Source organism: Trametes versicolor (genome assembly GCF_000271585.1).
Source record: "Trametes versicolor FP-101664 SS1 unplaced genomic scaffold TRAVEscaffold_9, whole genome shotgun sequence".
NCBI lineage: Eukaryota > Fungi > Basidiomycota > Agaricomycetes > Polyporales > Polyporaceae > Trametes > Trametes versicolor.
In genome coordinates this window covers 2,316,055-2,343,889 of record NW_007360329.1, presented here as the reverse complement: position 1 = coordinate 2,343,889, position 27,835 = coordinate 2,316,055, and the positions used below count along the sequence as shown (strand labels likewise).

The following is a 27,835-nucleotide window of genomic DNA, read 5'->3' as shown; positions in this document are numbered from 1 at the left end:
GGGGGATCGAGTGATCGGGCGCGTCGACAGGATGACGGCAATGGGCGGGCGGGTTTCGGGAACGGCTTTGTCAGCGGCGTCTAAGACCCGAGTCGGAGTGATAGCATTTAGCAGAGAGCAACATACCTTCCTTGATCTAACACCATGTCCGTGGGCTATATATTCCTCACTAGTACGCGTTGCCTCTGCATCACCAGTTCTATCTGCGGTTGAATGTCCCAACGGAGTCCACCTGCTTCACCCGATCCTCAACTTGAGGCTTCTCCTGCTGGACTTCCACTGGACTCTTCAACAACTTTGGACAAACGGCCCTCTCGGTATGCGTCCACAAGATTGCGCCCGCGGTCACCACATACGGGCATCCACGAAAGCGCAAATGAAAGGTTGAGCCTAGCACCAAAGAGAGCTGAGCTAGCTCCTGATCAGCCGCTGACCGCGAGCGGCAAGCCTCGCGAGCGGGTCTATCTTGCCTGTAAGCAATGGTGAGCCCTCTTCGATCGCGCTGCCGCGTTGCACCATAATGACCGGATATTCTTGCCCTACTAGTCGAACACGCAAGATAGGTTGCGATGGTGCAAAGCCAGCATGCAACAACTGCAGCCGTCGTACACGAGCGAACGTGAAGCCTTGCACTTATGATGAAACACCTCGACGACGCGGCAAGGACCGCAATCCTGGCTCTCGCAAACTGGCACCGCCCATTGAGAAGAAATCGCGTACCACACGATCGCGACTGGAACAAGAGGCTAAACAGAAGAGGGCTATGAAGAGGGCGGCATCTTCATCACTTCCTGGAGCATCCTCCAGTCACAGTACACCTCCAGGGGCGGTCATAGACGCACCACGCACAGATGATCCACCTTCTGGTCACAGTTACCAGCCAGGTCCAGTCGATGAAATACATGGCGACTCGCTTGCATCATCTTTGCTGCAACTTGGGGTCCTCGGATTCAGTCGTTCGCAGATTCCGAATGATGAAAGGTCGCGATTACTGCCTATTCCTCTCATGCAGGCCACACCTAGCATCCAGTTCGTCCGGGAGACATGGTGGGATTCACTTCTCAGCCTTTACGCTTCTTCCCCGGATGTATCGACTATTCGACGCCCGATGTCGGCTGACATCCGCCACAGCCTCTCGGAACGCATCAAGCTTGACGTCCGTCTGCTCCTGCGCATATCCCTACTATGGCTCAGCTTCATCGATGTAACGCGGTTCATGTCAAGGTTGTTCAATCCCGTCACAAGGCAGACTATACAACCGAGTTTCGTCCTCGCCATGCTTGCGCAGTCAACCCTCCTTCAAAGTTCCGAACTCGAACTAGGCACGAGGGGTATGGACCGGGCATTGCTTCTCGCAGACCAGGCTTACTCGGCCTTCCACGCGAGCCTTAACTCTGGCTGGATCGATGTCGGGCTTGCGCACGCTGCATACGTGAGTCTCGGCCGCCTTTTACCTGATATACCTGTGCTAACATGTTCTTTTCAGATTCTCGTCGCTTTCGAGCTACAGGCGCACCCCCAGGCTACGCGCCCCCAGCGGACACAGCAGGCTATGTACATGCTTGACTCGATCATCCGCTACCTTGGACTCACGACGCTCGACGTCACCGACCCACGCGCGACGATCTTCCTCCCGAACGTTGTCCCTCGCGTGCCCTCAGACCCGCTCCTCATCGCAGCCCCGCCAACCGCCTCCGCACCCAAGAAGATCGCGATGGCGATTATGCCGTTCGCCGATGAAGACGACAACGTTCCCTGCCCCATGCCGGTCCCCGAGCAGATGGTGGCTTCGAATGGATACCCGGCGTGCGGGCGTTGTGGGTGTCCTTCGTACTCGCTTGGGAACCATTGCCCGAGTGTGCGCATGCTCGCGCCGCAGTTCGCGCATATGCCCATGTGGCCGGCAGGTGAAGGCGCACTGGGTGAGGGCGAGCTACGGAAAGAGGAGAACCGGCGGCTCGTGTGGGCGAGCGTCGTGCTGGTGACGACGCTCGGCTCAGCGAAGGTGACGGCGATGGCGGGCTCGGGGTGGGATCTGCAGCCGCTGTGGATCCAGGATTCATCCAATGTACGTCTTTCTTTCATTTCTGCGATGCCCCGTGCGGGGGAACAGAACACTGACGAATCCCCTTTTTAGTACGCGCTACTATTCCCTGGGGAGTGCTTGGCTGACCTGGGTGTGGCGGGTGTCGCATCGTCGAAAGACTCCGTGTGGGCACTGTACATGCGTGCGGTGCTCCTATGGAACAGCTGTCTGCGCGCGCAGCGCAATGCGACCGCGGGGGTAACCATGCCGGAGGAAGAGCCTGGGCGGTTCGCGATGGACGCGTGGGCGGAGATGAACACGATCGAGATTGCGCTTGACCGCCATTCGTGCATGACCGCTACGGGCTTCTCTACCAAGACGCAGGAGGTGCTATTTAAGTGCGTATCTCTCTATGCGTACCGGATGGGGTAAGTATGCTGATGGTGTGAGATAGCGCACGTCTGTGCATCTCTGGCGAGTTACAGCGTTACGTGCCCTTGTCGATTGGGTAAGATTCTCTAATCACGAGACGGCTTGCCATTCGTGTTAACGGTGCGGCCTGCAGGACACACGGCTGGCTTTACTTTCGCGAGAAGGCGGAGAAATGGAGTACGCTCATCGAGGTCTTCCGACCTACTAAGGATTCATTACTGACACGTCAATGCGCCAGTGATCAACCAGTTACACGTCGCGGTGTACTTCACACAGTGCCTGCGCAACCCTCGCGCGACGATCACGAACCATGCGCGGCGCAACTTTCTCGTCGCCTGGATTCTTGCCCAGATCGTGCAGTACGTCAGATCCCCCTTCGCATGTCCGTCCGGATCTGATTCTTGGACAATTGCAGGGCGCTCCGGCTGTGGGAGGCGGACCACACGATGAGTGTCGCGCTCGACGTCGCGCGGACGTTCGCGCCATGCGCGGAGTACTATTTGCGCCTATGGCCGGCCGCGGGTAAATCCGTCCTAAGCCCCAAGAGATGTTCTAATGCTGATTTTTATTCCTGAAGGCCAGCTGAGCGAATACGAGAGGATATACGCGCCGCTGGTGGCGGGGTGCACAGAGGCAGGGGTCGAGGCGCCTGCGCGCATCATCCCGCTGGCGAACTTGGCACGAGGGGCAGTGCTATAATCAGACTGGAAGCCTAGGAGATTGGGTATTCCGTTTGATGTATCCCTCGCTCCCTTTGACTACTTCGTGCACCCGTCCCTGGTGTTATCTGACCACTCATGATGGAAACAATCGTATTTCGCACCGGGATGCAGGGGTTTGTGTTGCACGAGCTCGTGCTTTGACGGAGTCACGGTGACACCCATGCAGTCAATACGAGGACATTACAGGGCTACCAACGCTTGCTAGCCAATGACACACGAGGAGGCTGACACTGCAAGAGTCATGCGAGTGAGTACCGACCCGCCTTTTCCTCAAACGGGCAAGCCGACGCGGACGTCGAGGTCAGTCTCGAATGCAACGCTCCTCCCTATAACAACCTTCCTCCCCGCCGCTCTCGCTCCTCACCTACCTTTCCCACCTACCATCACCCACCCCCACCCCCACATTCTTCCCCCGCGTTCACCATGTTCTCCTTCACCTTCTCCAAGTCTTCTTCTTCTTCTAGCTCCGCCCCCGCCCAGCGCAGGTCGCTCGGGTCCAAGGTCGACAAGCAGACGATCAGCTTCCCGCAAGCGTACGAGTGGCCCGCGTTCCAGCCGCAGCCGCTTGTTCCGAGGCGCGTTCAAGTCCAGGAGCCCGCGCCGGCGCCGCCCGTCCGGGTGGTGCTCGACGACAGGCGGGGCCGGGAGGAGAGCGACTTCAAGGCGCTCGGGGTGCAGCTGATCTCGTTCCGGGATGCGAAGTTGCGCACGGAGCTTGTTTACGGTACGCTCCGCTGCCATGCTCAGTGAGGATCTGATTCTTCCCCCCCGTCGCCTGGGGGCGGGGGCTGTTATGTGCTAGGTCCCTTCTTCGACGTCAACCCAGCGCGCGCCTCAAGACCTCCGACCGGATGACTGGGATGGCTCTCTTGAGTGAGGGCCAGGGGAAGGTGAGGCTGACAGCTGCGACGGGAATATACGAGTGATCGGGGAGTCATGACCCCCAGGATCTCGGTGACCTGCCAATGCCCGACGCCATATTCAGTCTCTCGATATCCTATGCACTTTTCGTTGCTGCTTTTTATTTCACACAGGCATCTTCCCGGCAAGATGACGACGACGAGGACCCCCAGGACCCAGGATCAGGCGTTAGCGAGGTTGGCCGAGGGCTTGGATGACCCGTCGACGTCAGCCTCCCTAGCACTGCCACGTAAGTATTCTCCCCTTTTCTGGGTTCTATCTTCTCGTCTGTGCTCCGTTTTTCTGGTCCCTCGTCGCGTCCCGTCTCTTGCTCTCCCCGGTCTCCGATCGTCGTCTCTGTTCACCGGCTCTCTGTTTGCTCTCGTTGTCTCCGTTCTCGGTCGTCCCTGTTCTCGTTGCTCGCGTTTGCGTTGATTCGGTCCCCCTTCCGGTCCCGTGTTCTTAGTGTCTCCTTCTGTGCTTTTTCTGTGCGGCGGTCTGAGGTGGTGCGGCGGCGGCGACCAGGGTCGCACGGTTCAGGGGATGGCGCCCCCCTGTTCCGCTGCCTCATTGGTCGTCGTCTCTGTTGGAGTGGGGATGGGGGATGTGTGTGTAGGCGGTGTACACGGCGAGAGGAGGGAAATTTGGGGGTTCAGGCCTGCCCTTCTACTTCTCTCCTCGTCGTGTATGTCGTTGACTTGCGGCGGGCCGCCGCCGCGCGACAAGAATCAAGAGGGGGTCAGGCCTCTTCCTCTTGGTCCTCGTCGTTTCGCGACAAATCTTATTTATCTTTCTTTGTGTCTTCTGTCCATGTGTGGCTGGTGTGGTATGACATTGCGCACGTTACACATGGGGGATTGTTCGGTTTTTGTAAGGGGACCCGCCGGCCACGGGCGCCTATTCCCGAAATTGTCTTAAGAGCAAAACGGCTAGGAAGCCCCAGCCAGTACAGAGTTGTTGTCGTACACTGTGAAATATCGACAAGGATACATTGAAATATCGTCCATAATGAATTCGAATGTTAAAATTCCCCAGGGAATCATGGATTCGCCCGCGGCTCGTACGCAGGCAGAGGCTCCGGGTCCCGCCCGTCCTCAGACCCGCCCCATTCCCCACCCCCTGCGCGCGGATTCCTCCCCGACATCGTCGCGAGGAGGCGCTGCGCCAGCCCTACTGGGAGCCGGAGCAGCACCGTATTCGAGTCTTCCGCTGACGGCGCTAGGTTCGGGAGTGTTCCTGCGTCGCGTGGACGGCCCCGGGTACGTCCCAGGGGCGCCGCACTAGTGCCCTTCTCCGGATCGCTCGAGGCGGCATTGGGACGCACGTTATCACCGTCTTCCGCTGGGGGATTGTGGATGTGCAGCCCGCGGACAGGCTCAGGCTCGAGTGCGCGACCCATGTCGCTACCATCTTCAGCGACTGCGCTGCTCTGTCCCGACCTCCCCGAGATCGCGGTAGAGGGTACTGAGACTAGCGAGGGTGACCCTCGCTGCATCAGCATCGACGCGCCGTCCTCTCCTTGAGGCCATCCACTACGCGGCTGCGTAGTCTCGCTAAGCCCTAGCCCTGCGCTCCTGTACTCCCTGACGCCATCACCGTCGATCGATTCTCGAGCTCTCGTGTGCGCGAAGCGGCGCGCACGAGATCTCCTGCGCAACCAGAGGAAGAACAGGACTGCCGCAACCACGGCGCATAGGCCGAGGATAATAATGATAGCGAGGAGGGCGGCCTTCGAGATCCCTGAAGGAGACTGGCCTGAGGCGGCTATGGGGGTCTGCGAAACTCCTACGCTTAGTGACGCGCTCGACGAGGCGGGCGTGCTATCGGTGGACGTTGCATCGGGGGCCGCGGTCACAGAAGGAGCGGCTGAAGATGTAGTCGAATGAGTAGTTGAACTTGCGGTTGAGCTCGGACGGGAGGAGACAGGGTCGGTTGCGGTGGGTGAGGAGGAGTTCGGCACGGTTCCGGTTGTAGTTGAAAAGGTGTGCGTTCCGCTGGCAGTGGATGCGGAGCTAGCGGGCAAGGCTTGGGTGACGGAGAGAGAGACTGTCAAGCCCTGTTCGCTCCGCGTGAGTGATCGGAGCAGAGATGGAATGACTGGTCTTGAGTGACTCACGACAGCAGCACAGGTGCTTGTGAGGGTGTCCTCTGCCTGTTGTAGGTCGGCGCCAGTGCAAGAGACTGCGAGGCAGCTGCTGAGAGTGGCGAGGTAGGTTTGTGATTGGCAAAGGCAGCTGTTGTCGGTTGCGCTACAGCTGCCGAGGTCCGCAGAAGCGATGCAGGATTGAGCACAGTCTGTAATGATATGAGGTTTGTGTGGATGATTAGGTTGATTAGGTTTAGACAATACAGTTTGTTAGCGAGCACGTACCAGGCCAGGCGGTTGTGGCGCCCCAGGACAGGAGGGGATACGAGAGAAGGAGTGTGAGGGCGGCTATGCAGGGCCGGGACATGGTGGTCGAGTGAGAGAGGCCGCAAACCTCGGGCGCGAATGCATGTAGCACATATCGAGGGATGACACCTCATGGGGCCCACTCGGTGTGCATCACTTGGAGATGCCCACGATGTCCGCCCCATCCGGTTGCCGAGCCTCGAGAAGTCGCGGTCCCTTGTACTACTGCAAGTCACCATCAAGTTCACCGCTATCATCTCCGACGAGCATGGCCCTGGCTACAACATCATCATGTCGAAAGCCTGGAGCTGCATCTGATGATAAATTCGGACCCGTGCCAGGTGAGATTAGAAGAACATGGCGCACCAGGAGGACGCTCGAGAGTACCTTAAGCCTGTTTAAGAGAGGTGACGTCCTGATTGATCACCGAGATCGTCCGAAACTGACCGCAGCTTGGACTATCCCATGCAGCTTGATCACTAGGACTCTCTTCCCTAGCGACCAAATGCGATGGATATCAGCGCCTGGGACCGTATGGTCTCCTGTGGATGGCCCGTGCGAAAACTGCCAAACGGTCGGACTTGGCACCAGTGTCGCGTGGCTATGATTCTCGTCTGCGGAGGGTCCGTCGGAGGTGAGTGCAAGGCTCAGCACTGCCCCAGCGTACTCAACAAAGCGCCGCCACGTTCCATGCACCGAGTCGGCCGTTTCCGTGAGCCAACATGCATAGACGCCCATCTTCGTTTGTACTTTGTGCAACTTGCCACTACTAACGACTGCACGACCATGGATGTCAGACGATACACGACTTCTTAGGGAAAACCGAAAGCCAGCAAAATTGTATCATGGTCAGTTTCATGATGCACCGGTGAAGTACTTCCCAAACGGTGTCGACACCTAGTAAGCTGGCAGCTCTGCCCCCGCAGTGGCCCGCTGCGGCGCCACGACCGCTACCGGTCCTGGCAGCCGCTTGGACCGCCCACGTTTAAGCCATGGACGTGAGTACATGATGTTCCAGTGGCTAACCGTGTGCTTTGTCCCCCAAGTACCTAATTTAGGGATCAAAGCGACCTCCGGCACATGCTGCAGCCCATTGTGCGCGAATATAAAGGTCATGGCACCTTCCGAACCACACCGCCAGCAATTTAGAAGCATACCACGAGCATCCCCGACATCGACACCAAGCCGCAAGACTAGCCAGCAATAACCGACGCCATGGCCCACCACGACAAGCTCACTTCGCTGACGAATTATCTCTCGCAGGCGTACCTCCCACCACTCATCATAGACGAAGAGCTCCCGCAGAATGAAGGCTCTGCTAATCCGTGGCCAAGAATCCACGAACTCGACATTATCGAGAACAACGTGCGCCTTTGCCAGGTGGTCACGAAGATCCCTCTAGAGGTGCTCCAACACGCCGTCCGCTCTTGTAAGCAATCTCCCCATGCCGCTCCCCAAATGCACCGCACTCGAGCGGGTCTAACCACCACCCACAGACTACGCGGGCTTCGACAACCGCCTGCGCGTCGACTGGGCGAACACGCGCCTCACGCTGCCCTGCCCGGGCATCACCGTCATGTCCCGCCGCGACATGTCGCACCTCTTCATCCAGAATTCGCACGACTTCCTCGAGGCGCTCGACCGCTTCATACTCGGCACGACAGCGGAGGCACTGCGCACGATCGAGGGCTGCCCGTTCGACGAGGACACGCTGAAGTTCGTGCGCATCCCCGTGCATGGCGCGGTGCATGGCGCGGTGGATAAGAAGCGCCTGCTGTGGTGGGTCCACACGTTTGGGCCGCAGGACCGGGTGAGTCGGTTGCGCTTGGGCCGGGTTCGAGTTGGGGAGAGAGGCTGACTGGGGCGTGTGTGTAGCCGACGAGCATCTTGCGTCCGGGCATTGCGGTGCTTTCGTTTACGCCGTGGGAGCTCGGGGTCAACGATTTGAAGGAGTTTTCGGCCCGTGCACAGGTGAGCTACTCCAATCTGACCTCACCCACATTCGATGTGCTTACATATGACACTCTAGTTCGCACCGAATGAGTTCCAGAGGGACAACGTTGTGGGCAAGCCTTGGTCGAACGCTCTGAAGGCTTGGGCGATGGTGCGTCTCCGCCTCTTGCCCTCTTTCTACGGTGTTGCTCACTCGAGGTGCAGGCTTACGACTCTTGCCGGGTGAGTGGTTACCGTTGGTTCGTAATCACCACGTATGATCAGTGGGTGTTCGGCACCTGGAGTCTAGGTGCGTGCCAGGGTAATTTGGCTTGGATAAGCTTACTTACGCGATTTATCAGACTGGACAGGAGCGGAGGTAACGGACCCGGTACCATTCGACAAGACACATGGCATGAGCGTCATCGAGATGCTCACGTTTTGGATGGAGTGCGGTCGGCAAAAGACGATGCTTTGGCAGATCTCTGCGGTACGCACTTGGATGCAGTCTCGGCCACGATGAGATAGCTGACATTACCAATCTTGCAGGATATGCCCCGCAGATATTGAAGACTCACCAATGAGCCTAATGAGCGGCGCGAACGACCTCCTGATTGATACTTATGACTTGACGCTACCCGTATGTTGCAACGGAAACAATATGTCCCTATGATATCTATGCTATGTTACACATCCACGAACACGTCGTCTGCCTATCCTACACATCCATCTGCTACTGCGCGACGCCTTACGCCACCAACGCATGGTCCCACACGAACCGCGCACACTCCTTCACCATCGCAGCCGAGAACTCGTGCCCCACGCCCGGCTCGACGATCACCTCCTTCACGCCCTGCGGCCCGACGTCCAGGCCCTCGACGAACGCCTGCGCGCTCGTCCACGGCACCTTCTTGTCGTCCTGCCCGGACAGCACGAGGATCTTCTTGCCGTGGAACGGGTTCGACGCGTCGGGCGCGGTGTAGGGCGCGGTGCACGGGTCTGCGCGCGCGATGAGCGCGAGGAGGGAGGCGGGGAAGTAGGGCGGGCCGACGGGGAGCTTGTGGGAGCGCGCGCGGCGGGACATGAGCGCGAGGTAGTCTGGGCATGCTGAGAGGGTGCATGTCAGCTGCAGCGTTGCCGAAGTCGAACGAATCGTGCTCACCGATGATTGGGACGGCGATCTTGATGCGCGGCTCTGTGAGGACGTCAGTTCAAATTCATGCATGCATCCTCAAATGTCAGCATACCGTTGCGGAGCACGATCCAGGTAGCGTGCCCGCCGAGACTCTTCCCGATGCACAGGAACTGTGAGATCGTCCGCTCCTCATTGGGGAAGAGATACGAGGGCAGGAAGTCGATCAAGTATGACACGTCTTGTGCCGTCCCCGCTGCACATCGTCAGCCAGACATTTTTGGACCATCCGGAGGTGCGCGGATGCTCACTTTGAATCGCGTACATATCAATGCTGTAGGTATTGAGTTAAGATATAGACTTGTCGCACATACATGCAAAGATGTACTTACGCATGGCGGTCGTTGTTCTGCGTCGGATCGTCAAACCAACCTTGGTTCGCCTGCTTCTCGACCAGCCTCTTTCCGTGGTTACGATGATCCTACGCCCCGCTCGTCAGCCCGCCATCCACACCGCCCATCGCCGCTCATCCGCTCACCAAAGTCACGATGTATAAATCCTGCGCGTCCCCGCTGTGCTTCGCGCGGCGCGCGTGGATGCCGTCGAAGATGCCGAGCATGAACTCCTCCATGCGCAGCGCGCTCCCGTTCCGCCCGTGCAGAAGGAACGCGATCGCGACGGGCGCGTTGGGCTTCGTCGCCTTGGGCTGCGAGTACACGTTCACCGTCAGCCCGGCGATGACGAAGGTCTGCTTCTTGGGCTCTGGGGCTTTCTTTGAGAATAGCGGCATCGTGAGGTGCGCGTTGTTGGTGGGCTGTATGGGAGTGCTTGTTGGATGAGTACCCGCGAACTGGCTGGGGAAACTTCACGATGCGTGGCGGTGGGCGGACGCAAGGATGTACAGCCAGGCTAGAGACTGGTTGAATGTATACTTATCTCCGTACGTCATGGTTTGCACCCCGAAGCGGAAGGCGTATGCAACGTGCACAGCCTCCGCCCGCATCCGCCGCCACCGATCGACCCGTCCATCTCACTGATCTCACCTCGGTGACGTCCATCCGCAATGCCGACCGCCGCTCTATCCCCTCGCGACGGCACCCATCTGGGGCACGAATGAAGGGCGGAGCCCGGGAGTGGAAGAGAACCAGAACACAGTCGCGAGGAGTCTAAAATGAGGGTATATTCCCATTCCACAGACAGTCAGTAAGATCGTGAAAGCTTCGGCAGGACAGACGTCCTGCGAGGCGACAAGAGTCCAAGAGACAAGGGGGATTCAGCTACAGATGAAGTGTCTATGAACGTGACAGAATGTTGAAGAGAAGAGAAGATGAAGGAGAACGTCGCAGGTCGTAAGACGTGATGAAGAGAAACATAGACCACAAGACAGAGACACAGAAAACGACGGCGCAGACGCAGTCGTCACGTCGCGGGCAAGCATGCTACAGGGAGACGGGAACAAGGTGCCAAGGAACATCGGCGGAGCGGAAGACTCCTACCTTGGGCAAACAGCGTCCTCGAGGGGGGATGGCAGGCGGACAACAGTAGCGTAGTGCGAGCCAGCGAGCGCGAGCGTCCGTGCCGAGCCGTACGTTTTGGGGGAATGTGGGATGTACTATGTGTGTGTTGCGATAGCGTGGGCTGTGTGCCGAAAGGACAGAACAGAGAGTATCAAAAACCGAAACCAAGGTCCATGCGTCCTTCTCCTTCTCCAGCCTATATGTCAGACGTCTCTTCCTCTCATCTCCTCTCCTCCTCCAGGCGCACCAGCGGCGGTCAATACGGCCCTCGGGTCTGGTTCGACGACATCCTTGGCGCGTTCTGGTGGTAGGGGTCGAACTCCGCGCTCGCCGTCCGCGGCTCGTCGTAGTACGGCGAGTTGAGGCTGAGCGTGCTCGCGTTCGCGCCCCACGTCGTGCTTCCATTAGCCTGTGATAGTGGCATGAAAGCACTCGAGTCAGAACTCCGCAATCCACCGCCACCCCCCGCACGCGCCCCCGAGGCCACTCCGCCCGCACCCCCAGGCGCCGCACCCATCGGGTAGGAGAGCGACGACGCCTGCTGGGCGGCCGCGCGCCGGCGCCGTGCCATCCAAATGCCAAAACCCGCACCGAGAATGCCAACGGCCGCGATCGCCGCGATGATACCCCCTACGATTGCTCCCGTGTGCGACGACGACGCGCCGTTGTTGTTCGTGCTCGTGCTGTTCGAGCCCGTGGCGCTGCTGCCCGAGCCGCTTGCGCCGTCCAGACGCACGCTTGCGGGGAGGGTGGACGCCGCCTTGGTCGGCTGCGTCTCGATGTTGCCGCTGCCGACGATCACGTACGAGCCGTTGCTGGGAATGCCGGAGACCGTGACGAACAGGAGGGCAGGGCCGGGCTGGAACAGGTTGGGGTTAGGAGGGAGCTGAGCGACGTGCAGCGTGAGCGAGCCGTCCGAGTTGACGGTGTACGTGTTGTTGAGCTGCATCGCACGCTGGCCCATGTTCATGGCGTGGGTCGTCCAGCCACCACGGATGAGGACGACGGTGGTGTTCTCAGCGGCGTCGTTGGCGGCACCAGAGTAAGCAGAGGCGGGGACAGTGAGGTCGAACGAGTCACCGCCGTACGAGAGGGTCGAAGGCGCGCCAGTGTACGTGGGGCGGTTCGCGGCGGCGAAGTAGTGGGGGTAGAACACCTCAGCCTTGTACGTGGTGGGGAAAGGCGCGGTCAGGTTGACGTCGACGTTGGGGTTCGAGCCAGCAATGAGGACAGATGCGTCGGGGAGGAGGATAGCCGAAGAGTGGTAAAGACGGGCGATCGACGAGGTGTCAAAGCCGGCAGTGGACCAACGCGAGCCCTTGGGCGCGCGGGGGTTGTAAAGCGCGGGCTGACCAACGGGCTCCGAGGCGAGCGACATACCGAGCGGCATCTCAAGAGTGTTAAGGGTGCGGTCGGCGTAACCAGCAGTGCCGTTGGCGCCACCGTTAACGACGAGCAACGTCAGATCGGGGAGGGCAATGAGCTGACCCATGGTACGGCCAACGGGCAGGTCATCGTCCTCGACGTACTCGACAGCAGACCCATCGGTAGGCTCGGGTGTGATCGTGTGGCACTTCTTCGATGAAGGGATAGCCCAGGTGTCGGCGAACGGCCACGAGTAGTTGCCCCAAGAGTAGTCGTCCATGAAGATACCACCGCAGAACATCACCGTGGGCGTGTAGTTGTTGTCGGGCGTCAGGGGCAGCATTGCGTTGGCACCGGAAGCAGGGTACACGCGCACGATCTGGTCGGGCATGTCGGGGAGATCGGTCTCCTCGTTCTGAATGGGATCCCAGAGCACTGAAAAGCGGCGTTAATATGAGATGAGAAGCGTAAGTCGGTGACGCACTCGTAGAGTAGTTGGCCTGGACGAGCATCTTTCCAGACGGCATGAGGTACATCAGGGGGTAGGCGTTCAAACCGGAAGTCTTGACGATGAACGGTGAGGTCTGCTCTTGCCTGCCGTTGGCGGGGAAGAACTCGTAAGTCGGGTTGGCGGCACCACCCTCGGTGGCAGGGTCGACGTTGGGGTAGTTCCGGTTGATGTAACCACCGTTGGTGAAGCCACCCATGAGCACGATCGTACCGTCACCAAGAGGCTCCGCACCCGAGTACCACCGCTGAGACTGCATGGACAGAAGCGAGGAGTTGTCGAACCACTCGCAGTCGGCGGAAGAGAAGTCGTCTTTGCTCGTGCAAGGGTTCAGGATACGGATACCCTTGGTACCGTCGTAGTCGCCGAAAGTGGTGTCGTAAATGCCCTGGAAGGGGTTGTTGGCAGCAGTCTGGTCACCGATGTTACCACCGGGGCCGATAGCTCCGTTACCGCCGAAGGTGGCGAAGGAGCCGTTGGGCAGGTGCATGCCCGACGCGCAGAAAACGTTAGTGGTGACGCCCATGGTCTCGGATGTGCGGGCGGCGATGTCGTAAACGGAACCCATCGCGGGGAAGTTGCCGAACTTCGCCGCGTTGTTTTCTGACTTGTCGAGGATGTAGACTTTCTCCTCGTTACCCAAGAACATCTGCATTGCAAGAGGTGATCCCGCGGGGGATGAACACCATGCGCAGCAGGGAGATGAGTCGGAAGAGACGCACCATCATCGCGCTAACCTGAGTGTCGCCGCCATCCTCAAAAGAACCGGCCGTATGTGACTGAGCGAGGGCAGAAGAGGCCGTGCCGAGGAAAAGGGCCAGCAGCAAACGCTGGCTGTTGATCATGGTGGAAACGGATTAGGAGGACGAGTAGAAGGGGGCCGGTAGGGTAGGTCGAGGACTAATGGGAGTACTTCTGAGCGTCCTGGCTAGGCGAGCTAAAGGAGAGTGGGGGACGGAATCCGTGCGTAGTCGGAAAGGGTGGTGGTGAGGGAAAGGGGAGGGAAGGGGCGGGAGGGGTGGTCGTTGTCTGCACCGCAAACGCCAGCTTTCTCCTTATACAATTCCCCCACGCGTCCCAGCAGCTTACCTAAGCCCTGCCGAGCGCGCGCACAGGGCGTCTCCCCCCGCCAACGCTCCGCCAGACGTCTCTCGGTCGGCCGCGACCTGAGCTCGACCATGATTTCGCACCCGACGTCGTCCCACCCCGCCCTGTGCTCGCTATCCGAGGGCCCGTGCGCACCGTCCCCGACGATGAGCTCTGGCCAACACTTCACCGTTTCAACTTCCTTCTTGTCTCGTCGCCGGGCGCCGGCACCCGGAATCTCTTTCTCGGCCTCTTGGGCCGCGCTCGGCCAAGGTAAAATTAGACCGTGTGTGTATGTATAGACAACGCTCTGCCCTCCGCAACGTTTTGCAACTTGCGCATCGAACGCTATCCATTTCATTGATCACCTTCAGTTCTTCCAGCATCTGCCCAAAACAGAACAGCTCGGCCCCACGGCAGACCAACTCCCCGTTACAACCCGCAACGGACCTGAGCTGCTGAGGCCTCTTCCGCGAACCGCCCCCGGCATATTTGATGCTCGGAAGGAGGTGCTGAACATCCCGGGCGAGCCTGGTTGTTTGGTATAGCCGCCCCTCGCAACCGAACCAACACTCCTCGATGCGGAGTATCGCGGAACTTCCTCACACGGAACGCGTTCACCGCGTCGCGTGTCTTCTCGGAACTGTTCCTCGAGTCGACGCCGAGTGCGGCAAACCGCATCCTCCCGCCTTCGCCTCCCGCACGACAGGTCCTAATCTCTGTTTGGCTGTGCAGCGATTATAAACAGCGTCGTCCTGGCCATTGTCGACCACAGCGGCGCATCGGAACCTCCGTCGATGGTCGCACACATGCGGATCCGCTTGAGGGTGTTGTGCCCGATCCTGCGGGCCATATCGCTGTGAGACTCTTCCGGCCGCACAACGGCCACGCCCAAGCCATGCATCGCGTACTCCCCGAGAATCATGAAATGAGCGCAACCGCTCCCGCGTTCACTCATGATTACTGTATCCTCACGTACACGGCATGGCAGCGGTGAGCAATTACATGGCTCACCTCCAGCCTGAACGCTGAGCGCAGGGCTTGCACCTAGCACGACTACGTGACTCGGCGCCCAGCACGATCGTCGCGCCACACTCCAACTTATGGCCTATGGACGTCACCGTTGGTATGAAGTCAGGAAATCCCTGCCTCAAGGCGAACTCCCGACGTATGTATATACTTTGTATATACTGGTGCCTGAGGCCTGACCGGTATATCATATCAATAGTTGGTGGTGTCGCGCGCGTGCTGCGTCGCAGCCTACGACCCTAAAAATTAACTTCCACAGCGGAGCGCTGCGCGAACGCCGCAAACAGCGGATGACCTCATGCGGGTGCCTGAAAGCGGGGGCGGATGCTGCATATTCATAATCACAACCTTAGGGCGTTCGCATGGCATATATATATGCGACTTTCAAGCTTGTACGTGACTGCGGCGTTTTCGTATGAAAGTCCGAATTTGAGCTTCTAACGCCACACCTTCCTAAAACGGGGCGGTCGTTTGGTATAACATCGGAATAAGCGCCCGTCGCTGACGGCCCCCCTTATGAGATGCGGGAACTCCCCATGTACAATCAGTTTCTCTCTTGGTGGCAGTATCCCAACCCAACATCACAGCTGCCCCACAAATTGCAGGAAAACACAACGCGCCACAGCGGTGCGGGGAGGCGCAAGAGGAAGAGGCCTAACCTCCTCTTGCCCCTCCCCCCGCCGCTGCTCACTTCTCTCAATGACTGCCACGCCGCACACGTAACAAGCCCGTATCATAGTAACCTCGTCCGTATATGAGAATGGGAAGGAAGAAGGAGGGAGCAAGGAAGGAGGGCAGGAGAAGAGTGCGCAGACAGAAGACAATGAAACTCCTATGTGACGCTGGACTCCTAGTGAAGAAACAAGTCGGGGGAGAGTCGTGAACTTAAGAAAGAGAAAGGATACAACGAGGAATGGACGCACGGTATAGGAAGTACTTGGAACGCCGCGAGCCGTATGCGTCGATGATGTACGCGACGAGGAGAGAAGCTCAAGGGGCCAGGCCTGAACCCCCCAAAGCTTCTCTCCTCGCCGCGTAGGCCACCTACGCGCAAGACCCTATGAAGACAGCTATTGTTTCTAACCGGCAGACCAGGAAGACTTGCATGAAGATCTGGGGAGGGTGTATACGAAAGGTCAGTGCTGTCCTGATAGCGAAGAGAGAGAGGAATGGGCACTCACTTCTCGGATTTGTGCGGGGGGAAGGGCCCGTCATGCCCCACCCCCGCTCCGACGGGGACAGCGACCTGAGCAGCAGCGGAACAGGGGGGCGCCATCCCCTGAACCGTGCCAACCCTGGTCGCTGCCACCGTACCACCCCAGACCGACGCACGGACGAGCCACAGAAGGGAGACTGACAAGACACTGAGACCACGGGGCAGGAAAGGGATCGAATCAACGCACGGACGAGCAACGAGAACAGGGACGACCGACAACGGAGACAGCAAGAGCATAGAGAAAGCCGGAGAACAGAGACGACGATCGGAGACTAGGGAGAGCAAGAGACGGGGATCCGACGGGGGACCAGAGAATCAGAGCACAGACGAGAAGATTGAACCCAGACACAGAGAAAATACTTACTTGGCAATGCTAGGGAGGCTGACGTCGACGGGTCATCCAAGCCCTCGGCCAACCTCGCTAACGCCTAATCCTGGGTCCTAGGTCTTCGTTGTCGGCCTTGTCGGTCGTGGTCCTCGTCATCTTCATCTTTCCGGGGAGAATGCCTGTGTGGGGAGAAGAGCAGCGACGAACAATGAACAGAGATATCGAGAGACTAAACACGGCGTTGGGCGTTGGCAGGTCACCGAGATCCTGGGGGTCATGACTCCCCGATCACTCGTATATTCCTGCCGCAGCCGTCAGCCTCACCTTTTCCTGGGTCTCAGTCAAGAGAGCCATCCAGGTCTTGAGGCGCGCGCGATGTTGACGTTGAAGAAGGGACCTAGCACATAACAACCCCCGCCCATAGGCGACGGGGGGAAGATCAGATCCTCACTGAGCATGGCAGCGGAGCGTACCGTAGACGAGCTCCGTGCGCAACTTCGCATCCCGGAACGAAATCAGCTGCACCCCCAGCGCCTTGAAGTCGCTCTCCTCCCGGCCCCGCCTGTCGTCGAGCACCACCCGGACGGGCGGCGCCGGCGCCGGCTCCTGAACTTGAACTTGAACGCGCCTCGGAACAAGCGGCTGCGGCTGGAACGCGGGCCACTCGTACGCTTGCGGGAAGCTGATCGTCTGCTTGTCGACCTTGGACCCGAGCGACCTGCGCTGGGCGGGGGCGGAGCTAGAAGAGGACTTGGAGAAGGTGAAGGAGAACATGGTGAACGCGGGGAAGGATGTGGGGGTGGGGTGGGGGGTAGGTGATGGTAGGTGGGAAAGGTAGGTAAGGAACAGTCAAGCCGGGGAGGCAGGTTCATATAGGGAGGAGAATTGCAACCGAGACTGACCTCGTCGTCCGAGCCGGCTTCACCATTTGAGGTGAGTGCGCGTCGGTACTCACCTGCATGATTTTGGCCGTGTCAGCCTCCTGGCGTTTTATTGGCCGGCTGATGTTGTGCCGTAGACGACACGGTGTTCAGACTGGTTGCATGGAAGAGGGCCTCAGCTCAGTATGATCCCGAGCTCGATGGCGATTGCCACAGGATTCGGCATCGTATGTGGTGTTTAACGGCGCGTGTGCATCTATTCTCCTCAGATGACACAGGGTATTAGTTTGTGAGACAGATACTGATTCTAGCATACGTATCAGTGACGTGGATTTGAAAGAGAATGACTAGAGTATACGGTGTACTCACCCCTGCAGCTCCGTGTCCGGGGAACACGAACAAATCTACCACCGATCACTCAGTATGCCATGATCGTCCCCAAGATGAGGTTATCCACGATCACCAGGCCCGCTGAGATGACCAGCGCTACTCCTTGCATGTGGCCTCAAGCTCAAGTCGTTGAAGGAGTTCGGGCAGCTCGAGCGGTTTCGAAGCAAACACGGATGCTGGGCCACGGTGTTGGCATGACGGTGGTTTGGTTGAGGCGGGCGTCTATGAACGTGTCGACGTTCACTGATACCACCACGTCTCGTCACAGCCCATCGCGATTTCGATGTCAAGGAGGGACGATACTTTCCTTTGAGCGTGTCCGAAACATGGCTATAGATGGGTGAGTACCCTGATTGGTGTGCTCAAAGGTGCTCACAGGTTGGGCAAGGTTTGGCATTAGGCTGTGCGGGTGCACATGAGCTCTCTGTCTACGGTGATGTCCTTAGGCCTGGTAGGTCTAGCCTCTTCCTCGGAATCGGTATACATGAAACATGCAACAGTGCGCTCGGACGTATCCCTGATCTGCTTCTATTTGTGAGCTCTGGGGTGTGCCGGTAACCGGTCAAGCAAGGGCTGAAGAAGCAACTTGGTCGGCCTCGCTCCGCTATGAATTCGATGGGATCATGGCCTATTGCTTCCGCACTTACCGCGATAGATGCATCATTGCGATGAGTGCGGTGTCTACTGACAGGAACACATTGCCTCAGTTGCATCATGGCATTTCGAAGCTCCCCTCGACCAAAACCGTCATAAAATTGTGGGTACATGCACTGCACCACGCCGTGCACACTCTGAGCATCTCTCTATAAACGGTTTAGCCCACCTCCCCACCTCCAGAAACACTAGTGGCTGCCCCCGCGTTCGTCCTCGCCTTCCGCTCCTCAATCACCGCATGCCAAAACGGCTAGGTACGTAGCCTTTCGAGCATTGCTGTGATACCACAATCAGCGCAAGGATTAAATCAAGTGTTACAGGCTGTTGATTTTGTCGCCCCTGCATCTACAAGCATGCTCGCCTCCAACACCGGATCGTCATCCTCGGCACTGGATGTGCAGGTTACGGATTTACCTATGCAGTCTCCACTCTCGAGCTTTGGGACATCCATACCCTCAACGTGAGCGTCCGTGACTACTCGCGCTGGTCTAACACGGACGTGACTTACCCTTCTATTTGCTGGCAGTTGGGTATATCTGACTCTGCTACCACGATTCCCCCCTCTGCCTTCAGGAGTCACCTTTCCACCCGGCTTCGGAACGCTGCGGGAGTCGCAATGGGGGTCTGGTCCGTCCACCTGGGTTCGGCCAGCGGAAAGTCATAGCGCGGCGGTCACTCCGACTTCGGATGGGGCCACCTCAAGCTCGGCCGCGGCGGGCACTTCGACCTCGGATGGAATCGCCCCAAGCTCCAGCGGCGACACCGTGGCCCAACGACCCCACTCAGGTCCTTCGACGACGTTGATCATCGCTCTTTCCATCTCAATCGGACTGTTCCTCGCAGCTACGGTAGTGCTGCTCATCATCCTGAGGCGACGCCGCGCTCGGCGAGCCGCAGAGCACTCGCTCCAGGCTCCCCTTCCCTACGACCGCCTCGAAGCTGGAGAGCGGAAGTCCGACGAGGGGCTCATTCCCAGTCAAGCGCGTAACCTATCCGGTGGACGATACCATCGGCGAGGACGTGCAGGCGACGCGCGTCCATCAAGGAACAGCGTAAACCGCAGCACCGCGTCGATTTGCTCAGCCACCATCTCGGACGTGTCACAGGATGATAACCTTCTCCGGGAGGTTAGCACGATGGTCCGCAAGGGAAGTGTGCTAGCGGATATTGGAAGCCCCGTAGGTCCCGGGGACGACCCGTCGCATTCCACCCCCGAGCCTATTCCAACCCGAGCGGAATCGCAACCTAGTGGCGACTCTACACATCCTCAAGCCGCAGGTGCGAAACCATCGCCTCGACCACGAGAGCCTCCCGCTGTGCCGAGCGCGGATCGTCCGGACACGGTCCTCCTCAGACTTCCCGCGGAGCTTGCTCATCGCGTGATGGTCACGATCGCAAGCGAAGCAGCTCAGGGGGGCGGGAACCCCGGAACGTTGCAGGACTCGCAGGACTCGGAACCTCCACCCGCGTATGAGTCTCATCCTGCGAACAGGGAGGCCCCTCCGCCGGGCTGAGACGCGTACAGCTTGTATCGAGCGATGGACAGTGCAACGATGGATAATTTCTTGTATGTATAGGACGCTATCCAGGGCAACGGCCATGATCATGCTGTATATAATCCCGAAAAGGTATGCTGATAAATGTGGTCAAATCCGAGGGTTTTGCGATCGGACCTTCGGCGGCATAGGCGAAGGTCCTACATTGGCGTGGAGGTTTGGCTCGGGCGTCTATGAACCTGTTTGACTGATACCACCACGTCTCATCACACCCATCGTGACTTCGGTCTCAAGGAGGGACGGTACTTTCCTTTGAGCGTGTTCAAGATGTAGCTTCAGATGGGTAAGTACCCTGATTGATGTGCTCCGGGGCGCTCGCCGCTCACAGCTTGGACAAGGTTTGGCATTAGGCTGTGCGGGTGCACGCTGGCATGTGCTCTTCGTCTACGGTAATGTCCTTGGATCTAGCCTCCTTATCGGCCGAGCACGGGCGCAAGAACCAAGTCGGCCTCAGGCTCGCTCCGCTAGTCCGAATTCGATGGGAGCATGGTCTACTGCTTCTGAACTTGTCGAGGTTTGGAAGCGGTGCCTACTGACAGGAACACATCGCCCCACCTGTATTGTGCATCATGACACTCGAAGCTCCCCTCCACCAAAAGTGTCAAAAATTTGTGGATACCTGCACCGCACCACGCCTTGCTCACTTTGAGCATCGCTCTATAAACAGTTTAGCCCACCTCCCCACCTCCAGAAACCCCAGTGGTTGCCCCTGCGTTCGTCCTCGCCTTCCGCTCCTCAATCACCGCATGCAACAACGACTAGGTACGTCTCCATTCGAGCATCGCTGCGACACCGCGATTATCTCAAGGCTCGAACCAAGTGCTGCAAGGTGTTGATTTTGTCGCGTTCGCATCTACCACTGCGACATGTTCGCTTCCAACACGGGATCGTCATCCTCGGCACTGCATGTGCGGGTCACGCATTCACATATGCCAACTCCTTTCTCGAACTTTGAACCATTCACATCCTCAACGTGAGCATCCATGACTATTCGCGCTAGATGAACACGGACTTACACGTCGGTTTGCTGGCAGTTCTGTATATCCGACTCTACTCCCACGCGAATTCCCTCAGGCTCCGGACCCCTCGGGGTTCCCCTTTCCGTCAGGTTTTCCATCGCAACTGGCGTCACAATGGGGGTCTATATGGTCCACTGCCCTGTCTCAGCCAGCGAATACCCAAAACGCGGCGGTCACTTCAACCTCAGATGGGACCACCTCACGTCCCTCGACGACGTTGATTATCGCTCTTTCCGCTTCACTTGGAATATCCCTCGTAGCTGCGGCGGTACTACTCATCGTCTTGAGGCGACGCCGCGCTCGGCGAGCCGCCGAACACTCGCTACAGGCTCCCGTTCCCTATGGCCGCCTCGAAGCTGGAGAGCGGAAGTCCGACGAGGGACTCATTCCAAGGCATGCGCGTCGCCTATCTGGTGGACGATACTATCGTCGAGAGCATGCACGCGACAGCGTAAATGGCAGCACTGCGTCGATTTGCTCAACCGCCAACTCCTACGTGTCGCAGGATGGTACTCTTCCCCAGGTGATTAGTACGACGGTCCGCAAGGGAAGTGTGCTGGCGGAAGCTGGGAGCCTCCTAGGTCCCGGGGACGACACATCGCATTCCACTCCCGTGCCTCCGTCGCATCCCACCCCCGAGCCTCCATCGCATCCCACCCCCGAACCCGTTCCACTCCACGCGCAATCGCAACCTACTGGCGACTCTACACATCCTCAACCCATGAATGCGGAACCATTCCCGCAGCTGCGAGAGCCTCCCGCTGTGCTGAACATGGATCGTCCGGACACAGTCCTTCTCAGACTGCCGGCGGAGCTCGCTCATCGAGTGATGGCCACGATTGCAGGCGAATCTGCCCAGGGACGCGAGGACTCCGGAGCATTGCAGGATTCGCAAGACTCGGAACCTCCACCTGCGTATGAACCCCGTTCTGCGGACATGGAGGCGCTTCCGCCAGGCTGAGACGCGTAGAGCTTGTATCGTGCGATGGACGATGCACAGATGTACAACTTCTTGTATGTATAGAACGCTCCCCGGGACTATGTTGGGGGTGCCCGCGGCACAACCTTTCGTATTGACATGACACTACGACTCACACGATCAGGCATGCGGCATATATACGAGGCCACTGAACGAACTTTCTTCATGGTTTGAGTACACTGGTATCCAATCCGATCTCCGCCACTGCAGCGTACCATCATTGCGCTCACATTGCGTTCATGTTTCGCCCTAGCTCATACCTCTCAAACCCCACGTCTACTCGCGATAGTTTGAGAATTGCGCGGGCGCCTGCTCATGCAATGCATCATGCGCCCATCGTCTTAATCTGCCAAACGTTATGCCACACAGGGTGGTCCGAGAAGACCAGTCCGCTCTCACACTCACAGCCTCCGGGTTCTTCGAAGTTCGCCCTATCGCACAGATAAAATGGCATATGAGGATCAGGTACTATTGCCGGTATCATGCGTTCCTCCACCCTCCCCAGGCTCGTCCTCTGTTTCATCGCCCCGTCGCCCCTCTTCGCTCATGTAGTACGCACGCAATATTCTTGGCCAAGTACGTCCAGCAACACCTGTACTATCAAGTGAGACACAGACTCACGGAATACTCCTCAGATTGCACTGAGTCGTGTCGGGAGAGCAACGTTCAGTCATACGGTGGAAGCGTCTGCGACTCGGCGTCGACTAGCAGCGTTTGCATATGCCCCAACCAGGCCGCAGCCATCGCGTTGCACGGGTGCTTAGTGAGCGATTGCACAATATATGACCAGTTCGTCGAGGCAGAGGGCGCATTCCAGGCAGATTGTGCTGCCCAGCTGGTGAGCCTTTATAGACTACTCCATTGCCCTAGCCATCCTTGACCGGAGGGATTGTGAACAGGATCCACAGCCGTCGTCCTCGAGTGCAACCTTGAGCCTTACAACGTCATCTGCTGTCGCCCATCTGGAGACGGGTGCTGCATCACCTCCTTCCTCTTCCTCCCACTCGGGCTTGTCGAAAACAGCCATTCTGGCTATCGCCATCGTGCTGGGTGTTTGCGCCGCGACTGCTTGTGCTTCGTTCCTTTGGTGGCGTCGCAGAAGAAGCCGCACCGGACGCTGGGCGCGGAGCGAGTCCATTGATGACGAGGCAGTTAAGGAATATCACGCCGAGAGCGACGGTGCTCCTGCGTGTCGTGAATGGAGGGCGGTGGATGCGGCGCCTGTTACGTTCGACCAAAGGAACCCCTTCGACGATGACGCCGGAAGCCCGGCTGAAGAATCCTGGCATCCTACCGAATCGCTCGACGACTCCAGTATGAACGCTGAACATGGCAGCGACATGGGCGAAAGAGACGTGGACCTCCCTCCCTCTCAGGCTCGCAAGCATTCTCGCACCGCGGGGCCGCACAGGGACGCGGAGGACCCGTTCGCAGACCCCCAAGGCGCGACGCCGCTCCCGCTGGACCAGGATATCGCGGACACACGTCTCCAAGAGGATCGGAACACGATGGTACTCCTGCGAGTGCCGTTGGGGGTTGCGAAAAGAGTCCTCGCGGCCATGCATGCTGGACGTTCCGGTGGATCGGAGGGAGAGGGAACATCAGAGGAAGGAGACCGTCGGGACTCGGAGACGTTGCCTGCGTATAGCTCTCCATCTTCTCTTGAGTTAGGCAGATCGGAGCCTTCACAAACGTGATGTTCGTGTCTGTGTATCTATAGCGGATTCATGCGGTCAAACAGCAACGGTACCTTTGACAGCTCTGAACTCGTGTGCACCTTCGTTGGAGCGGACAAAGCCGTGAAATCCTGGAATCGACAGCGAGTAGATACGACATCTGTACCAGCGACAGAGGCCATGTTCGCGGACACTCAGAGCTTCTTCAAGCTCTCCAAGAGCACATTCATGCCCTTCCCGTCCGCAGCCTCGATCTCCTTCCGCGTATTTGCGCCAAACCACCCCTTCACCGTCTTCCGCTCCTCCGCCGCGTCCTCGTGCTCCGCGAGCTGCTCGCACAGCGCCGCCACGACGAACGCGCCCTCCGCCTTCGCCATCGCGACGGTCGGCTCGCGCCCGACTATCCGCACGAAGCGGCCTGCGAAGTCGCGCGCGGAGAAGTGTGGCGCGCGCTCGACGGCGCGCGTGCTGTGTGAGAAGTGTCCGCCTTGGAGGAGCGTCTTGTAGAGGCGTGAGGTGTGCGGGAGAGAAATAGGGTGTGGGGATGCGGGATCGGTGGAGGGGTAGGGCGTGGAAAGCGCCTGGAGGAGCGTGTCGGAGGCGGCAGATTTGTCTGCAGATAATGCGCGTGAGTGGTGAGGTCACTATATATGAAGACGCAGGGCAGAGGGGACGTACCGCCCTCGGTGTCGAGCATGATCTCGCAGACGACGAGACTTCCGCCAGTATCGCGCGCGACGTCGGCGCCGCTCTGTGCTATCCACTGGAGCAGACCTTCGCTCGCCGCTTTCCGGATCTCGGACGCACGCGTCGCTTCCTCCTTTTTGCTCGTCTTAACGCGGATAGGGTCCGTCTCGGCGAGCGTCACGATTTGCGCAGGGGTGAAGTGCCGGCGCGTGCGCGGGGCGACGAGGTAGATAATCGACCGCCGGCCTTGAGAGGAGGTGTATAATGTGGGTGCTGAGGCCACGATGTCGGCAACGAGAGATTTCGCTGTTAGCTTGGTATCACTAAAGGAGCGAGGGTGTTAGGGCGGACGTATGGAGGGATTGGATCATGCGTACTCGATGATATCCAGGGCGGAGAACAGCACGAGTTGTGCTTCGTCGTCCTTGCACATCCGCTCAACGTGCGGCTTGATAGCCTTGACTATGTGTTTCCGGTCCTATGGTTTTGGTAAATCATGGGAACAAGTGAGTGGTTGTGTAGATTACACACCTTGGCTGAACCCCAAGCGATGAATTCGCGCACTACGCGACTACCGTCTTTTGTGTGCACCATCTCCGCAAGAGCATCCTGGCAGCTACACAGGCGTCAGTATGGGCGCGATTGAGGATAATTCGAAGACGCACGTTTCGAAGATCTCTCTCCGCGCCTTCTCGGCCTCTGCCTCATCCTCCGTTTCGCAGACCGCAGAAAGGTATTCCCAAGTCGCCCGATGCACGATAGCATGCGCAACGGCACCCTTGTCAGGGTTGTTGAAACTGTTTCCGACACGGACCATGTCAGAATCTACTTCTGGCGTCGCGGTAGATGCAGACCCACATAGTGACCAGGTTGTCTTTCAACGATGCCAAGACACGTCTCCGACGGTCGCCCTCGAGACCCTCCATGAGCCCTTTCAGGCCCTTCTTGGAGCGCTCCTTCTCTTCCTCACTGCCGGCAGTGACAGTGAAGAGACTGGCCTCCTTGCCGTAGAAGTCACGCAGCAGGAGTGATCGCTCGTACGCGTTCGTGTAGAGCTCGAATGCGTCCGCCAATACGCTTGACGCTTCGCGGTGCAGGAGCATGCGAAGGACGTGCCCCTGGAACTCCCGCAGGATTGGAGCGCGGTACGAAGGGCAGAGACGGATGAGCTTGGTGATCAGGAACTACAACGGTAGACTATTAGTATTTGTATCGTGTAGGTGTTCAAAATGCGCACCTTGGAGTATTTACTCTGCGCGAGTTCGCGGTACTTGCCATTCAGCTCCTCCGCGATCTCGTTCCGCGCCTTCTGGTCGCCGTACTTGACGGCTGTCTGAACGATACGGCTTGCATCGTGCTTGAAGACGATGTCTTTGACCCTGCCACGAATGATCTCCATGAGCTCGTCAATGTGTTTGGTGCGCTCAGCCTTCTTAAGGTTCTTCTGTCGGGCAGCAGTCCATGCACGCTTGGCATCTACGAGGAGCTCCGAGTGGGGCTTTGCAGCCTTGCGCTGCTCTTGGAGGACCTTCTGCGCTTTGTGGGACTCTCGCGCAGCTGTATGACGATGCGCTAAGTACATCCTGCTCTGGACTGTAGGCAGAGTTAGACGGACCATTAGGATCTTTGGGCATTGCCGAGACCTCTGTCTCGTCGACCTCCATCTCATCAACGGCCTCCTCTAGCGCATCTTCATAGACGTCGTCCTCCGAGCTGTCTGCGCTGTCTTCGACGAGAGCGCGGGTTACTGGCTTGCTCCGTTTCTTAGCTTTTGAGTCGGTGGCCTTGTCCAGGTGAGGTTTCTTCGTTTTCGGCCCAACCTGGGAGGCGGCCGGGCGCTTTTTCATTCCTTTCGTGGCAGCAGAAGGCATGAGAGAGGCTTGCGCACGCAAGGAAAGCCAGGAAATGCTGCTAGGAGAGGAGGTCGGCGGAGTGAACGGCTGAGCAAGAGGCGAAATGAGCGAGTTCAAGTGAATGGGCGTCTACCAAAACTTTCGATCGAGTTGGGCGCCAAATGGCCGGGCCGGGGTCCCGGAAGTCAAGACATTCGCGGTTCCTCGAGCGCGGAAAGCGCAAGTGCTATAGCAGAGTACAACGTTACATCCTTAGAACAAAGCAGGAGAAAAGACAAGATGTTATGCTACAAGCGGAGAAGTGCACAAAACTAACGACAACAAGTGGAAAGGGTACATGGGGTATGCGGTTGCCGCCTATTTCACGATCGGGTTGACGCCACGCGCAGAGAGATACTCCTTCGCAGCCGTGGTACTCTGCCCAGAGGTTAAGTTCATTGAGAAACGGAGAGCGGCAGGTAGTACTCACTAGACCCTTGATGAGATCATAAATGCTCTTGTCGTGATATCGCAGACTCGTAGCAGGGTCGGTGTATGGACCCTACAGAGCAGCATTTGGTTAGGCATGAATCAGCGTAGGAGGCGAATTATATCCAACCTCAAGCCCGGTGATATCACAGTACCGCCGCTGAGGAAGGACGGACGGAGGGGCCTCAATTGACGCGTCTGCCATGCCCAGTCAGCAGGGATGCGCCAAAGAATATAAGTGCGCGCACAGGTCGGAAGGTCCTCTTCCAGCGAAGTATCTTCCGCCGGTTGACCGTCTACGTCCATGTTCTCCTCCCTCTCCTGTCTCCTCTTCTCCCGCTCGTTCTTCTCTCGTTCTCGCTCCTGCGTGAGAACAGCTTTCAAGTTCTTCGTCCTGCGGTTGACGTTCTTAGTGTAATGCGGGTTTTTGAACGGCCGAGGGTTATGGAGGTAGGACAACTGCTCTGCTAGAGTCTTTATACGAATGCGTTGTAAGTATACGAAAGACTCTGAAATGAATGGCGATAATGCGTACAGGTACAGGCGGGGTTGGCGAATCATCGCTATATACAGTGTTCTTCCGCTTTCCTGACCCTTTCGGTGGCCTGATAAACCAGTCAGCGGCATTTGACATATACCATCGATGCACCTACATAGTGGATGTGTGAACAGCGCAGGTGAGCACGACAGAGCAAGTATGCGGAGCGAGTGGGTGAAGCGGTCTAAGGTGCAGAATGCTGAGACGCCGAGGACCCTGTCTTGCTTCCACCACGACCATGCAGGATCACTCTGGCTTCTAGACATTAGGGGCCGTCAAAGTTGACGCTGCGACTTTCGCTGCCGCTGCCGCTGCGAGTGACCTCACGCAGTCACTGGTGACTGATGTTACTGATGGTGATGCTGGGCGCTCGCCTATGACGGGCACCTCGATATAGTAGCTGTAGGCGCTTGATCAAGAGATCACCCACGACAGAGATAAAACACTTTACGTCCCTCTGCACTGTCTTCGAGACTCAAAAAAACCATGTGAAGCATTTTAAGTAGCTATAAGACTGATTTGTCATCTTGATGGGCGATTTCATAGGGA

The 27,835-nt window shown here is 58.2% G+C and overlaps 12 protein-coding genes across 12 annotated transcripts; 5 read left to right on the top strand and 7 right to left on the bottom strand.

Annotated features, from left to right (window-relative positions):
* Positions 1–213: 213 nt before the first annotated feature.
* TRAVEDRAFT_172042 (uncharacterized protein) lies at positions 214–3,284 on the top strand (the record flags this gene model as incomplete). Its single annotated transcript, XM_008043420.1, has 9 exons — positions 214–482; positions 547–1,432; positions 1,487–2,068; positions 2,138–2,424; positions 2,481–2,534; positions 2,592–2,635; positions 2,697–2,817; positions 2,874–2,980; positions 3,036–3,284. 9 exons carry the CDS (start codon positions 214–216, stop codon positions 3,155–3,157), a joined length of 2,472 nt encoding a protein of 823 aa, XP_008041611.1. The 3' UTR covers positions 3,158–3,284.
* A 319-nt stretch (positions 3,285–3,603) lies between these two features.
* TRAVEDRAFT_50615 (uncharacterized protein) lies at positions 3,604–3,930 on the top strand (the record flags this gene model as incomplete). Its single annotated transcript, XM_008043009.1, has 1 exon — positions 3,604–3,930. The coding sequence occupies one exon, from the start codon at positions 3,604–3,606 to the stop codon at positions 3,928–3,930; it is 327 nt and encodes a 108-aa protein (XP_008041200.1).
* A 1,189-nt stretch (positions 3,931–5,119) lies between these two features.
* On the bottom strand, positions 5,120–5,479 carry TRAVEDRAFT_39141 (uncharacterized protein; the record flags this gene model as incomplete). Its single annotated transcript, XM_008042851.1, has 1 exon — positions 5,120–5,479. One exon carries the CDS (start codon positions 5,477–5,479, stop codon positions 5,120–5,122), a length of 360 nt encoding a protein of 119 aa, XP_008041042.1.
* Positions 5,480–5,839: 360 nt separating this feature from the next.
* TRAVEDRAFT_85575 (uncharacterized protein) lies at positions 5,840–6,382 on the bottom strand (the record flags this gene model as incomplete). The annotated part of the gene is made up of 2 exons (XM_008043419.1): positions 5,840–6,136; positions 6,197–6,382. Coding segments are annotated over 2 exons (483 nt in total), but the record flags the coding sequence as incomplete, so codon positions are not given.
* Positions 6,383–7,687: 1,305 nt separating this feature from the next.
* On the top strand, positions 7,688–8,974 carry TRAVEDRAFT_50613 (uncharacterized protein; the record flags this gene model as incomplete). Its single annotated transcript, XM_008043008.1, has 7 exons — positions 7,688–7,901; positions 7,969–8,282; positions 8,348–8,443; positions 8,502–8,576; positions 8,630–8,714; positions 8,767–8,894; positions 8,954–8,974. 7 exons carry the CDS (start codon positions 7,688–7,690, stop codon positions 8,972–8,974), a joined length of 933 nt encoding a protein of 310 aa, XP_008041199.1.
* A 99-nt stretch (positions 8,975–9,073) lies between these two features.
* On the bottom strand, positions 9,074–10,403 carry TRAVEDRAFT_152697 (uncharacterized protein). Its single transcript, XM_008043418.1, has 6 exons — positions 10,075–10,403; positions 9,929–10,017; positions 9,848–9,870; positions 9,652–9,792; positions 9,567–9,599; positions 9,074–9,511 (listed from the first exon to the last, which is right to left on the bottom strand). The coding sequence occupies exons 1-6, from the start codon at positions 10,324–10,326 to the stop codon at positions 9,153–9,155; spliced, it is 897 nt and encodes a 298-aa protein (XP_008041609.1). The 5' UTR covers positions 10,327–10,403; the 3' UTR covers positions 9,074–9,152.
* Positions 10,404–11,309: 906 nt separating this feature from the next.
* On the bottom strand, positions 11,310–13,771 carry TRAVEDRAFT_130016 (DUF1929-domain-containing protein; the record flags this gene model as incomplete). The annotated part of the gene is made up of 3 exons (XM_008043417.1): positions 11,310–12,853; positions 12,903–13,575; positions 13,649–13,771. 3 exons carry the CDS (start codon positions 13,769–13,771, stop codon positions 11,310–11,312), a joined length of 2,340 nt encoding a protein of 779 aa, XP_008041608.1.
* A 2,907-nt stretch (positions 13,772–16,678) lies between these two features.
* TRAVEDRAFT_50610 (uncharacterized protein) lies at positions 16,679–17,359 on the bottom strand (the record flags this gene model as incomplete). The annotated part of the gene is made up of 2 exons (XM_008043007.1): positions 16,679–16,764; positions 17,059–17,359. The coding sequence occupies 2 exons, from the start codon at positions 17,357–17,359 to the stop codon at positions 16,679–16,681; spliced, it is 387 nt and encodes a 128-aa protein (XP_008041198.1).
* A 773-nt stretch (positions 17,360–18,132) lies between these two features.
* On the top strand, positions 18,133–18,892 carry TRAVEDRAFT_30668 (uncharacterized protein). Its single transcript, XM_008042806.1, has 3 exons — positions 18,133–18,613; positions 18,675–18,764; positions 18,831–18,892. The coding sequence occupies exons 1-2, from the start codon at positions 18,480–18,482 to the stop codon at positions 18,700–18,702; spliced, it is 162 nt and encodes a 53-aa protein (XP_008040997.1). The 5' UTR covers positions 18,133–18,479; the 3' UTR covers positions 18,703–18,764; positions 18,831–18,892.
* On the top strand, positions 18,864–20,024 carry TRAVEDRAFT_73738 (uncharacterized protein; the record flags this gene model as incomplete). Its single annotated transcript, XM_008043416.1, has 2 exons — positions 18,864–18,970; positions 19,037–20,024. 2 exons carry the CDS (start codon positions 18,864–18,866, stop codon positions 20,022–20,024), a joined length of 1,095 nt encoding a protein of 364 aa, XP_008041607.1.
* Positions 20,025–23,934: 3,910 nt separating this feature from the next.
* On the bottom strand, positions 23,935–26,274 carry TRAVEDRAFT_172035 (ARM repeat-containing protein; the record flags this gene model as incomplete). The annotated part of the gene is made up of 8 exons (XM_008043415.1): positions 23,935–24,353; positions 24,419–24,750; positions 24,805–24,905; positions 24,959–25,043; positions 25,093–25,224; positions 25,286–25,611; positions 25,665–25,984; positions 26,043–26,274. 8 exons carry the CDS (start codon positions 26,272–26,274, stop codon positions 23,935–23,937), a joined length of 1,947 nt encoding a protein of 648 aa, XP_008041606.1.
* A 300-nt stretch (positions 26,275–26,574) lies between these two features.
* Positions 26,575–27,470, bottom strand: TRAVEDRAFT_152688 (uncharacterized protein). Its single transcript, XM_008043414.1, has 6 exons — positions 27,402–27,470; positions 27,284–27,353; positions 26,997–27,222; positions 26,879–26,946; positions 26,750–26,821; positions 26,575–26,697 (listed from the first exon to the last, which is right to left on the bottom strand). Coding segments are annotated over exons 1-6 (498 nt in total). The 5' UTR covers positions 27,404–27,470; the 3' UTR covers positions 26,575–26,637.
* Between the last annotated feature and the right edge of the window lie 365 nt (positions 27,471–27,835).